This window comes from Camponotus vicinus, unplaced genomic scaffold, assembly GCF_025532165.1.
Source record: "Camponotus vicinus isolate PSW18456_S1 unplaced genomic scaffold, iyCamVici1.0 SCAF_13, whole genome shotgun sequence".
Taxonomy (NCBI): Eukaryota; Metazoa; Arthropoda; class Insecta; order Hymenoptera; family Formicidae; genus Camponotus; species Camponotus vicinus.
In genome coordinates, this window is record NW_028141949.1 from 6,292,793 (window position 1) to 6,306,470 (window position 13,678).

General features: G+C 35.2%; 1 protein-coding gene across 3 annotated transcripts; it reads left to right on the forward strand.

Moving 5' to 3' along the window:
* Positions 1-318: 318 nt before the first annotated feature.
* Positions 319-9,937, forward strand: LOC145964132 (uncharacterized). Of its 3 annotated transcripts, XM_083086561.1 has the most exons (7): positions 319-523; positions 1,554-1,734; positions 4,922-5,051; positions 5,440-6,570; positions 6,770-7,069; positions 7,193-7,768; positions 7,873-9,937. In XM_083086561.1, the coding sequence occupies exons 2-7, from the start codon at positions 1,682-1,684 to the stop codon at positions 8,542-8,544; spliced, it is 2,862 nt and encodes a 953-aa protein (XP_082942687.1). In that variant the 5' UTR covers positions 319-523; positions 1,554-1,681; the 3' UTR covers positions 8,545-9,937. The 3 variants fall into 3 exon arrangements, with proteins under 3 accessions (XP_082942687.1, XP_082942688.1, XP_082942689.1); XM_083086562.1 differs by lacking the exon at positions 319-523 and having other exon boundaries at positions 1,530-1,734; XM_083086563.1 differs by lacking the exons at positions 319-523; positions 1,554-1,734 and adding an exon at positions 3,827-3,914.
* The last annotated feature ends 3,741 nt before the right edge of the window (positions 9,938-13,678 follow it).

Consider the following 13,678-nt stretch of genomic DNA (forward strand, 5'->3'; position numbering starts at 1 on the left):
TGAAATCTGACTCGTCCGATCGACCCTGGCTGGTGGCTGAAGGTCATCGTCGTTGTGGGAAGGAGGGGGGCGGAAGGGATGAGAAGGGGAGGGTTTGGATGCCGCAGTGCTCTCGCGAGCGAGCAAATAAAAGTCCTGCCCGGCATTGAGCGGGTGCCTCCATTCATGGTTTCCGGGCGCAGGCGCCTCGTCGCGAAACCGCATGGCGTTGCCCGGGGAAGGGGTTTGCGAGAAGTCACCTACGCTGCTCCCCCGGCATCGCGATACGTGGGCGACGCGGGTGATTCAGAGGTAGAGCGAGCCGGAGTAAGGGCGGACCAGTCTTGTTCCTCTCGCGCGCCGGCTCGACTCGCTGCGACCCGGCTTCGGGGGTGACTCGCATAAAAGAGAGAAAAAAACACACACGTCGAGAGATCCTCGCCCGACGATCTCCGTCACGCGAGAAGTGGTGTTGCTCCTCAAGTTTTTCTCGACGTCCTTCCCGACGAGCGATGGCTCGCGTTCGCCGGCGCGTACACGTCAAGTGAGTGTTTCGCGACTCCTTTCTCTTTTTCCGGATGCTTCTTCCGGAAAAGGCGAATCCTGGAATCTCTGTATCGGAAATACGCGTATATCGTGTGCGATCGTCGAGGAAAAAAAACACGCGGAAAAAACGCGACCGCATCGACAATTGTACCTGTGAACTTTTTAAATTGCGGTCTACCTGATTAAATTATGATCTTGTTACGCGCGTCCCACGCTGAAACAATAGTGCGAAATCCATTATAGTTTTTTGATCTTCGAACTTGACGCATCGACAACTGCATTAACCATTTTTCTATCTGGATAATTTTTGTAAAATATCGAAATCATGTAATTGAATTTCGTGAATCTCCCTCTCCAGTAATGCTTAGCAATAATGTTATTTTATTTATTTTGTTAATCATTCCTTAAACATTTCATAGTATTTTGAATTTATATTTTGCCCTTCTTATTCCCCGATTCGCATCCATCAAACTTTTATTTTTATAGCGTTGTTCCAAAATTTAATATAGTGTTTTTTTTTAAATTTAATATAATATAAATATAATTTAATATAAAATAATTTAATATAACTTAATATAAAATAAAATAATAATTTTATATAATGTTATTTTTATAATCAAGATAATTTATACAGAGAAATAATTTGTAGGAGACATTTTCGTAAATATTAAAAAACTTTCGTAACAAAAAAAGTGAAAACACGAATAGAAACCGAAAACGGATCATGAAAGAATTGAGTGAAAGTTGGGAGGGTATAATCGCGCGGGGGGGGGGGGGGGGAGGATAATAATTATTATAAAGATAAAGAAAAATCAGAAGCATAAAGTTATCAATATAAGAGGTTGTTAAAAGTGTTCTAGCAATCCCCAATCCAGCAGACCCAACAAGCCGAGCTCGACTACTCTCGCTGTTAAGTAGTCGAGCTCAAGCTTACGCGAGACAAGTCGGCTAACAAAGATCTTTTATCTCTCTAGTTGAGTCATCAAAAAAAATTACACGTAATAGGATCCATGATTTTCTTTCCACAGTCGGAGAAACACCGAGATTCTATTCACTTGCGTCCGACACTTCGTGTAAAGCCCAGCTGTATCGTGTCCAGTGTCATCGAAGGCGTTAAATCTTGAAAAAGCACGCAGATACATTCATTACGAGAGGCATGCTCGCTGCACGTCAGTTCGACTATTTTGCGGAAGAGCATTCGTACGAAAGGTAAGATTTACGCAGCGTTATTTGTTTTATTAATATTTTTATTATTATTGCTTGTATTGCTTTATTTACTTATCTAGATTTTTTTTTATATTTTCTAGATTTTATGGAATTTATCGTATTGTATTTTGTATTGTCTTTATATCTATTTTTATACCATGCATAACAACATTACGTCTTCGCAATTCCCCGTGTCGCGTTACCCTGTGCCGTAGAGCGTTTCCTTTGTGCGACATTGAAACTCGAACGAGAGCGAAAGTAGCGGACGATGCCACTCGGCGCCCATCAGTGAAAACGAAACCGGGAAACTTTGACCTTTTTTATCGAAAAAATTGTAGATGCTATCCAAACCTGGTTCAATGGATAAGATATCAAACGTTGAGCTTGGAAAAATACTTAAAAAATATCTGAAATTGGAGAAATTATGAAAGATACATATAATTTCTTCTCTCCACACATCGTTAAAGATGCAAAACTTGACAAAGAATACAAGAAAGATTACCGAAAATATAAAGGAATGTTAAAAAATGAAATTTAAGATAGACCCTTAATGATATTATCGTTATTGCATTCAATAAAACTGTATAAACATTTTAATACACACGCACACATACACAAATTGACCCATGAACAAGAACAAAAGATTTTGCTACCGACGATACTCGATCAAATTATACGAGTATACATATATAACAGGTAGCACACCCGTTGTAAATGTATTTTAGATGAATATATCCACGCATGCTCGCACAACCACACGATAGCATACGCGTGTTCGCGCTCGCGTTCGCACGCGACACATTTACACGCAGATATCGGCCATTTTACTTTCTCCTCCTTCCTCCCTTTATTCTCTAGAGGAAAAACGGATCTGACCTTGGTCGCCATGGCGATATTTCAAGAATACCGTCCGCTGAATGCCATCAAGCAACCGGAAAAAGGCACAAATTTGATGGTCTATTGTGCCTGTTGTTGCTTCCGCTCGTGCAAATACGAAAGAACAATTTCATTTTTTTCATTATTCTCGCGTCTCGATTTTTAATTATCGCGAAAATCGTATTTATTTTACTATCAGATCGATATATAACTTGTACATATATATATATTTTGCATATACATTTTAACGAACAACGTTTTTTCGGATTAATTATATCGAAAAGAGGAGATATTCACCAAATCATAATGATAAAGATAAGATATAAATAAAGACGATAAATAAGATATAGATAAATAAGATATAGATAAATAAAGTATAAATAAAGATAATAACGATAAAGATGATATAGATAAAGTTATAGAATATAGATACAGTTTAGATAAAATTAACATTAGTAAAATCACTTGTAATCGTTTGGTAAGTACTTCCGGTTTTTACAAGTCATAACTGACATTACAAGATGAAATGCTTTTTGCGAATAGATATAAAGTCGTGAAAAAGTAATGTCGCGCTGATTTATGGTTATACATAAATAGTTTTAAGTGGGCGTTTGCTTCGCGATATTGCAAAAAGAGCAAAATTTAATATGGTTTTAGCAAAATGAAAGGACATGAACCTTATCATTTTGGAATTAATCCAGAGAATCTCGTGTGGTAAACATGGACTTGTTGCTTGTCATGTTTATTGCGTTGGAAAATGAGTAAACTTTCTCGCATATACACGTCCTGATGTGAAATCTCATGACAAAATATTATTTATATATGAAACCTTTATGTATTATTTATGTATGAAACATTAATACAGAGAAATAATACTTCAAATGTAATTTTTCTACTTGATAAATTATCTAAGCTCAAGATTTCTTTAGCGCAAAAGAGCAAATGACAAAAGTATATTCTTTAATTAATTTAATTTAAATAAGATTTTAAGACAAGACTTTAAGAAATATATAGTATTAAAATTTTTGTATTTAAATAACAAATACGCCTGTTAATTTTTTTTATCATTAGCTAAGAAAAAATTTATGTTAAATTAATCGAGAAATTTACCATCAAAACCAATGTATTGGAATTAGGATACACCGTATATTCCGTATATTATACAAAGTGACCTCGTAGCGATCTTGAGATAGAACTTTGTCAACAAGAGATTTAATGATCAGTTAGTTCGGTGCGAACGACAGGCCGTGGTGGTTTGAACATCGACAATTATCGTTACGAAGGCTTGTTTCCAGAACATTGACCAGGTAGAAATTGCAGAGTTGATTATTTATTTGCGATTTGAGCGGAATTTTCAAATTTTATTGATCTTCATACGTCGATTAAATCGATTTCCGAATTTCGGATAGATTCGCGATCGCGATAAAATCACTTTGTGTATAATCCGGATTATGTACTGTTTCTAACTCTCTTTAATGCGTTAAATTCTTTAATCGATACATAAAATCAAGCTTTTTTGGCGAAAAATATCAAGAAGAATCGTCGTTTATATCGGGAATTTCTAATATTACATCTTTTCTCAAAACTCTTATTCATAATTCTTGATTAACGATCGAATCATCGCTTCGATTGTTTCCAAAATGTCAGTCAGATAGTGCGCAAATTCGCAAACAGTACAGTTTTCTACGCGCAACAGAAAAGTCTCGATAACATTCGCGAGATGAAATGCGCTTTTAAATATCAGAGTGTTACGTAAAATTGATTTTAGTGGGCAAGCTGATTTTGCCAAAGGTTGAAACCGTTATAACTTTGAAGAATTGAATCTTCAGTGTTGTGAATATGTATACGAAAACATGTATCGGGCAAAAGAGATCGTCGCGTTTTCTTTATTACGAATAAACATGAAGGTCAATTCAGTATCCAGTTTTACATTGCCTTCTATTAAATGCTCTCCATAAAGCAGAAATATATTTTCAAATGACCGAGTAAAGTGAGTGTGAGATTATTTTTCTCAATTTGTGGAAATTTTGATCAAATTTCTTTCAAAATCACAATCTTTATCGGTTTCAATACAAATTTATTTTACTTTCGAGTTTTTTAAACTGAATACCAAAGTTCAGTTAAATTTACAAGATGAAAACGGAGCATAATTATTTAAATCCGATATTTTTGAATCATTTGATTTCACGATATTTGCATAAATAAATGACGATTGAAATGAAAAATAGTAATGCATCGATAAAATGTAAAAAAAGCAGCGAAATACTGGTCAATATAGCAATATTTCAATATCTTGCCCTAACTATCGTTTCAGGAAAACAAGATTTTTCAATAGTGCGGCACGGGACATTTCCTTGGAATTTTATCACAAATTTTTGCCCACTACCATGAATCAATTCAAATCTCCTCGCAACAAGGTAGATTACAACCGCCATTTCATGCAAGTAAGTAATTCATATATTTTTTGTAATCTGTAGAAGAATATTTAAATTAACATAGATTTGCATATTTTAAAATCTTATAAACATATTAAGCACAATGTACTCAACTTCCTGAAAAGAAATTGTTTAATTGACTTCTCTTTAAATTGTAACTAAAATTAAAATGTAAAATTTTAATGAAAAAGTTCAGTTCAATTATAATTTCAACTAAAATTAATTATTTTTACAAATAATTTTCTATTCATACATGAGCTTTAATCTCGAATACAAACTGTACATTTCTTTCTGAATAAGTTACAACTCATCATTTGTTAAGAACTATTTTATAATTTTGAACAGTAATCGGTGTTTATTCCACAAATTTGAAATAAACAACACGAATGTGTTTCAGATGATAAATAAACCTCGGAGACAAGAAGACCAATACTTTACGCCAAAAAGACTTAGTAATGTGAAAAAAGTTCGATCATTCTCAAGTCCCAGCCCGGAGAGGTTCCTGAGGCACTTTTCCCCGGGGAAACTTTTACAACAGCATCCGAATGGCAATTTACCAAGCCATTCAATTATCAATCAAACAGATCCCTCGTTTTTATATCAAGGTCCAAGATTATACAATCAAAACACTACGGTTGTCGGTTCACTGGGCTCTACAGGTGACAGTCGGCCAGGTTCTTCGGATGACAGTCTAGCGAACCGTTCACCGATTCGCCAGCTGGACACCAGTTCGTCAGACGATTTCGGATATTTTCGAATGTTTGAAGATGCTAGTGTATCAGATGTCTCCGATTTGAGCTTTTCGGGTGCCAATCAAAGCGAGAACTGCCAAGCGGATTGTGAGACGTTTGAAGATTTCAACATGAACTTTCTCAAGCTCGATTTGCTGGACGTGAACGACAACTATTCCGCACGACAATCACCCGAGCAGCTAAGCTGTAGCTCAAATGCCCAGAAAAATATGCCTAACGTACCACTGATACCATCGGTAACAAAAGAGTTAGAAATAACGAAGGATATGACGCAGGACACCTACTCCGAAGAAAAATCACCTGTATGCGAGCAACGAATCCATAGTCCGAATGCCCAGGAAGGTGTATCACCGAAAGAACTTGAGATTGCGAGTGAGGTAGAGAAGGATGATTACATCGAATCTCTACGATCATCTGTGTGCGATGAATATCTGAGTACCCAGCAGGATATGTCTAGTGTACCATTAATAACGGAAGAGCTAGAAGCAGCAAAAGAGACAGAGATAGCGGCAGCAATAGAGAAGATTCAATCGCCTAATCATTCATCGACAGAGACGTCGCCGTATCACTGCAGTGATCATCCATACACTCAGCTGCTTTATTGTCAGACTTGCTGCAAGCCGATTTGTAAAAACTGCGCCTCTCATTGCACTTGTAAACACATGACAGTCGATCTCGTAGAGTTCATCGAAACTATTCAGCGTCAAGCTGAAGAAGTATTGATGGAAGCCTATCTCGGGGTAGACGTTCTCGCGGATGATATGGAAAATATGGGTGTAAGTCAACTTTGATCGATCGAAATGTAATTAAAAAATTTGCAATTAATAATCATTTTCTTCTAAATCTTTCGAAAATATAAAACGGCTTGAAACAATGTATACACATTTGTACATATTTTTCGCATAAATAAATATAGAAAATTAAATTCTGAAAGTACAGATTATCTAAAAAAAATTCGTCTTATGCTTCTTGCAGTTGGACATTGCAGCGTTAGATCAAAGAACTAGGGAGGCGCTCAATGACGTAAAGTTCTTCTCACGTAGAATGTGGACTGCTGTGGAAGAGAGGGAGAAGAAATTATTCAAACAAATTGTGGAAGCGCGACGATGGAAGTTCGAGGTTCTTCATGAAAGATACATGCATCTAAAAGAGGATAAGAGCCGGCTGTCACAAGCCATAAGCGCCCTCAAATACGCTATCTATGATGCGCGATTTCCCAATCTCGCGTGTAACCCTGACGATCTCTTGAAAAAGAAAGACATGGTATTGGCTGAGGTATCTCCTCTCACAATCATTTTACACGTGACATATATATTTTGGTTCAACATTTATAAATTAATCTACAAAGAAATACATTATATAGCTTGTAATTTTTTTAAATTCCGTGTGTTTGTACAGATCTGGCAGATTCGTCAGAGTCGGAAGATGAAGACCCGGCCTATCCGAGAGGAGAATTGGATCTCGTTCAAGAGTTCCGACAGCAATGTGCTGGCCGTGATCGCTAACGGCGGGAACGTCTTGCTGAACAGTCCAGGCACAATCGGGGATCGTCTACCTCACAATCGCGATTACAAATTATTACAATCATGTTTTCCGTACGGATTGAACGAGCAAATGATGCAACCGATACCGCGCGGTCGTCCGATAGCGAATTACGAGCGCAGTATCGTTCTTCCGAATAGGAAACCCGAGTTGCAGGTCAAGAGCACGAGTGTGCAGATCATCGGCCACTTTGGCGAGAACAACCCCGACAATCTTTGCCGCCCGTGGGGATTAATTTGCGACAATGAGGGTAACATCATAATCAGCGATAGATCCAACAATCGCATACAGATTTATCGCGACGACGGCACGCTCATCAGGAAATTTGGAAGCTACGGTAATGGCCCTTGCCAATTTAATCGCCCGGCTGGAATCGCCATCGACGCTAGACGTCGTCTCATCGTCGTCGACAAGGATAACCATCGCATCCAGGTCCGCATAATTTTTCAACGACCTAAGTTTACTCCTCTCGTGTCACATTGAGACTAGGACTTTAACAAGAGAGTAAATTGCAATATAAAATCATCGTGTTTCAGATCTTAACGATGGAGGGTGAGTTCCTGAGATCCTTTGGCGAGCATGGCGAGAAGCAAGGCCAGTTTTGTTACCCGTGGGACGTGGCAGTAAACACTGCTTGCGAAATTGCGGTCACAGACACCAGGAATCACCGCGTCCAATTGTTCAGCGCCGAGGGTATTCCGCTGCGTATGTTTGGAGGCCAGCCGCATATGCTCAGGTACTTGGATTCACCGCGTGGCATTTGTTTCAATCAGGAGGGCAAGCTCATCGTTACGGATTTCAACAATCATCATCTATTAATAATTGAGTATAATATGACTGATATGCGTATACTCAAGTGCGAGAAGGAGTTAAAGAGCAAGAGGCAAGACGGCAGTGGGGAAAACGGCGACGGCCAAAGCGACGAAAACGCACCTACGTTTCAGAGGCCACAGGGCGTAATAGTGGCCGACGATGGTAGTATCCTCGTCGCGGACTCCCGTCATAATTCGATTAAAGCGTTCAACTCGGTCGGATCGTTAATTTATTCGTATAAACCGGGTCAAGAAGAAATGGATCGTCCACTCGGTATAGCTCTCCACTGGGATGGTAGAATGGCATTCACCGATTACGGCCGTAATTACGTGCGCTTAGTAAAACTGGAACATCACATGGATCCGGTGTCGAGGAATGCTATCATGTTCGGTTGATATCATAGAATATCGAATGCATTACCCTAGCGAATCAATGGAGATGAGACAAGAAGGATGAAATTCTCGTTTGCAAACATGCGAACAGCATCAACGGCCGCAAATTTTACAATTGCAACGCGTGGCGAGATTTTCCATTATCTACTTTCTGCCACCAGTAAATTGCGCTAGGAAATATAACGTTTTGTTGAAAACGCGAAAAATTATGACAAAAATATTCTCAGCAGTAAAAATAATAAATTAATAATAAACGTGAAAGATGAAAGTTATGCGTGCAACGCAATTACGTAGTTGTTCGACATAAAATATAAACATATATTTTACACACATATCTTCGATTGATTCCGGAATTAAAAATTATTTTTAGTCTTCTCTTCAGCTTTTTTACAATTTATCTATTCATCTATTTACTTTCTTCCATTTTTTTCTAATTTTTCTTTGTTTTCTATTTATGTTTTATCTGAAATTATGTATCTATGTTCTAATATTTTTTATTTATCTATGCATCTATGTATCTTCTCTATCCCATTTATTTTCTTTTATCTTTTATTTATTGCGAAATCGCTTTATATATCAGACGCTCAGTTTCACTCTCGAGAAAAAGCGGCAATTAATTTTGATACATCTTAATATGGCGTGACGGAACTTAATGCAACTTTCATCTTTAAACTCTATTATTGATTTATTATTTTCATTGCTATTTATTTTATTTTATATTATAAAATATCTTTATTTTTTGAAATTGAGCTATATATATTTTATAATTTTATTATATAATGTGCGTTATATGTATGTTGTAGTTGGATAGACATTTGGAAAAATGTAGTTTAGATATTTTTAGATAATTATTTTCGAATTTATAAAAACAGACAAATTTTGAAACAAGACACGATAGCGGAGAAAGAGAACCGTGTATGCGCTACACGTTTTATATAATTGATTGAGCAATCGATTGGCAATGCATTGTCAGAAAAAAATGATGATGAAAGAAATTAATGAGATATCGGTAAATTCACATAGTATCAGCAATTATATTTTACTTTAATGCTTCTTATTTATTAGAAGATTCGATTATCTTTTTGAATCGCAATTGACTTGTTTCTTCTATTTTCATACTTTTTAATGAAAGACTGTCTTGTCTATTCATGAAATTAAAACATGAAATTTAATTCATCTATAAATTTGGTAAAAAAATCAAATTGGTTTTTAGAAAAATAACAAAACAATTAAAAATATAATTATTATGATCTATCTTTTAATTCATTTCCTGTTTCTTCTTTTTAAGATCGAATTGATAAGCAGAATTGTGTTCGGCGTCGTGCACACGATTTATATTCAGGAAAAAATAACACAACCATAGTCTTAGGTTTTGCCTGATTGATCGATTCATCTGTAAGTTTAGTAAAAAAACCAAATTGGTTTTGTTACCAAATTTACAGATGAGTCGATCAATTAAGCAAAACCTAAGACTATGGTTGTGTTATTTATCATTATATATTTACAGATGAATTGAACTCATGTTTTAATTTTATAAATAGACAAACAGTTTTTCATTAAAAAGTATGAAAATAGAAGAAACGAGTCAATTACAATTCAAAAAAATAATCAAATCTTCTAATAAATAAGAAGCATTAAAGTAAAATATCATTGTTGGTACTATGTGAATTCACCGATATGTCATTAATTTCCTTTGTCATCATATTTTTCTGACAACGCACTGCCGATTAATTATGCAAGAGACAAGACTATGGTTGTGTTATTTTTTCCTGAATCGTGTGCACGACGCCGAACACGATTCTGCTTATCAATTCAATCTTAAAATGAAGAAAGAGGAAATGAATTAAAAGATAGATCATAATAATTATATTTTTAATTTTTTGTTATTTTCTTAAAAAATATATATATATACATGATAAAATTATATATTTATATATATGATAGTTAAATTATATTTTACAATTCTTTTCAACATTTGTCTTTCTGGTATAAAATAAAATATACGAGCTAGAGATAAATATATGAGCAATAGAAGAACGAGATAAGATTGAAAAAGAACATTTTTTATGTTAAACTTTTTAGCATATTTTCTCTTTTAATATTCAGATTTATTAATTTATTGATTTTTAACAAAGTAGAAAAGATTTTTTATTGATATTTTAAATTCAATCGCATAAAGATTTTCGTTATTTTTTCACTTTAGAGCAAAGGAAAATATTTTTAATTTAAATTAGACTTTACACAATAATCTTTATTATTTCCAATATTACTTGTTAAATCAACAAGTACTTATCAGATACATATATATATATACATATACACAAAATTATGGCTCACGAAACGTCTTGAACCGCAAAATATTCGACGGAGAAACAATGTCGATGAGAAAGTATCAAACGAAAAAAATGACAGATGGGGAAGATGTCCAATTTTTTATTCCCCACATTCAACGCGCGTTACGGTTCTCTTAAGCTCGAGAAAGCAACATATATATATATTATCAATATAGATTTGGTATCGTTAAGAATTAGCGAGTAAGTTTATTGTTAAGGGATATATAATTATCTAATATAATGTTAGACATTAACGTGAATTAATCGTTATCACGGTTGAGACGATCAGTACAAAGTTGTGCATGCGTTTGTATGAGAGAGACCGCGATAGAAATTGCTCGTTAAGGGAACAGCAATAGGATGTTGATTGTTTTTTGACGTTGTTTGACAAGGTCCGAATGAAATTCTGCCGTTGATTTGACGTATTCGTATAATCTTTAACGCCGTTGTATTAAAGGGACATGATACGTATTATGTGCGAATTATTATATAATAGTCCACCAACTCTCTTGGATCTGTTTGCAAATTTTCGCGTTGTTCCTTCGACATCTTTCATATACTATATATATGAATATTCTGGTACTAAAACAGCCAGTATTGTATATATCCTCGGCTATAATTCTACATCTACCTCTATAAGCTGTGGGTTGGCATTAGTCGTTTTAGTTTTTCTAGAAAGAATATTCTCTCCCCGCGTTAGAATTTTTCCTGTAGGTTATACTTATTGTTAATTAATATGCAAAAATAGCAAAGGTAGCACCTGATGTAAGAGAAAAATATTTTTAGAGAAAAGAGAAATTGCCCGATGTGAGTGAAAGATGCGCTGCATAATAATAGATAACAATGCTTTTTTATGAATGTCTCATGCGCGAAAAATTATTGAATTATTTGTTCGAATATCTCGTAAAGTGGCGATAATATGTAAAAAAAGTGACGATATATTATTATCTCACTCTTACCTCATGTGAGAAGATTACTCTTACCTCATGTGACACGAATGTCGCGTGTTAGTATTCAATGCAACGCGCACATTCGTGTAACGCCAAGATTTGGCTGTGTTAAACATACAAGGGAATCATAAAAAAAACGAAACGCGAGTCCACTTTATGATATATCTGTGTGACGAGAAAGAAAATCGCGCGATGGTATTTTTTTAAATGATAAGCATGAACACACACACACACACACACATATACACAATATACATACACATACTTTCGTAACAGGATCCAGAAAAGGGATCGTGCGACTTTCTTTAAACAATCTCTCGTAAATGTGATTAGGGCGAAACTTTCTACATATATTAGAGACGATAATATATCTGTATGTATTACGTGCAATGTTTAATGAGAATCAACTTTTCCGATATAGATTGCTCGGTCGGTGATGGTCACTTAAAATCACGACGAGAATTATTCTTCGATTCCGTAAGGACGATGTATGTCTTTCGCGCATCATTTTCGAAACGCGCATTCGAGACCATTTTTACATATGCGCAGATACCACTTGAAAACGCAGATACCGTCGAAACGGATTTAAAACAGGCTCTTATGGTTAATTATACGACACGAATCCGTTTGAAAAACGGGCTTCTATCTCGTTGTGGATATAAATGAAGGCGCGATAGAAAAGAAAAGATTGGAAATACCAAAAAAAATAATAATAATTAAACACATAAAATCAAAAATAACATACATCTGTCCGAGAAGACACTAAAAGAATGTTCTTCACATTCATTTGCATATCATAAATTTGCTCATACAACACTAATTAACAATTTGTTATAGCCTTTAAGCACAGAAACGAAAATCAATTTAAGGAACGTGACGCTTTTTTTCAAATCGTGTTGATCAACGACGCGTTTCCTTTAAATGGATGCGATTTATCCTTCTTGAATATTATAGTTATATCTCATAGATAAGAGTTTGTTACAATTTTTCTGCAATGTATTTCTTCTTGCATAAGAGATATACTTTCTCTCTGTAAAATTTTTGTACATGTTTACTTAGGCAGTTTTAAAATCTAAATTTATGCAATAATTTAGCTAGTTTCGTTTGTATTTGCATTTTTCTCTCCTTGCTTGCTTTTATATAAAACATCGATAGATGCTGAAAAGTGAAAGATAGAAATTGTACATATATATATATTAAAAACGCGATCTTTCCGCAGACCGCAGGCAAGGAAGAAAACGCATAAATTGCAGTATTCATTGACAATTGTTTGATATGAAAGTTTATAAGAACTTTCTTTTAAAATAATAACGCAGTGCCAAGCTATGTAATTCGCGAGAAAGCAGAGCATGAAAAAGTTGAGGAAATGCGCGCAACCCGATTATGAAATTAAGTTAGCAACGTCATATTTTTGCGGTTAATAGCAAAGATGACGCTAAAATCAATCAATTATCAAATGTCAGTCCATCAACATCGAAGTTGGCTAATGTGTTATTATACGAAATAACGTTATGCATAACGATCGTAACGATAAAAATAACAGTTTTATAACAAATGCGCTTTCACGGTGATGTAACATTTGCGAATAAAAACGAGAAAAAATGGTTACAAGTTCCTATTTTTTGACGTTACAGATTGTAAAATATCTTGCTGGCTTGACTGACAATGATTTTCTCCGCAAATGCTTTAAAAGCTTCTTCCTGAGTCATCGGCGCTAAACTTAAGAATTTATGATAAAATGCTGTATGTACTTTGTTTCCTATCAAAAATTTAATCGTTCATCGAGAACATTCTTAAGTAATAATTCCAATTCCACAGATTCACCGTAATTGTAGAATCGCAAACGTTTCATCG

Coding starts and splice junctions, on each gene's coding strand:
- LOC145964132 (XM_083086561.1), top strand. CDS start 1,682: ATGCTCGCTGCACGTCAGTTCGACTATTTTGCGGAAGAGCATTCGTAC. Junction 5,052..5,439: donor ACAACCGCCATTTCATGCAA/GTAAGTAATTCA, acceptor AATGTGTTTCAG/ATGATAAATAAACCTCGGAG. Junction 6,571..6,769: donor ATGATATGGAAAATATGGGT/GTAAGTCAACTT, acceptor TGCTTCTTGCAG/TTGGACATTGCAGCGTTAGA.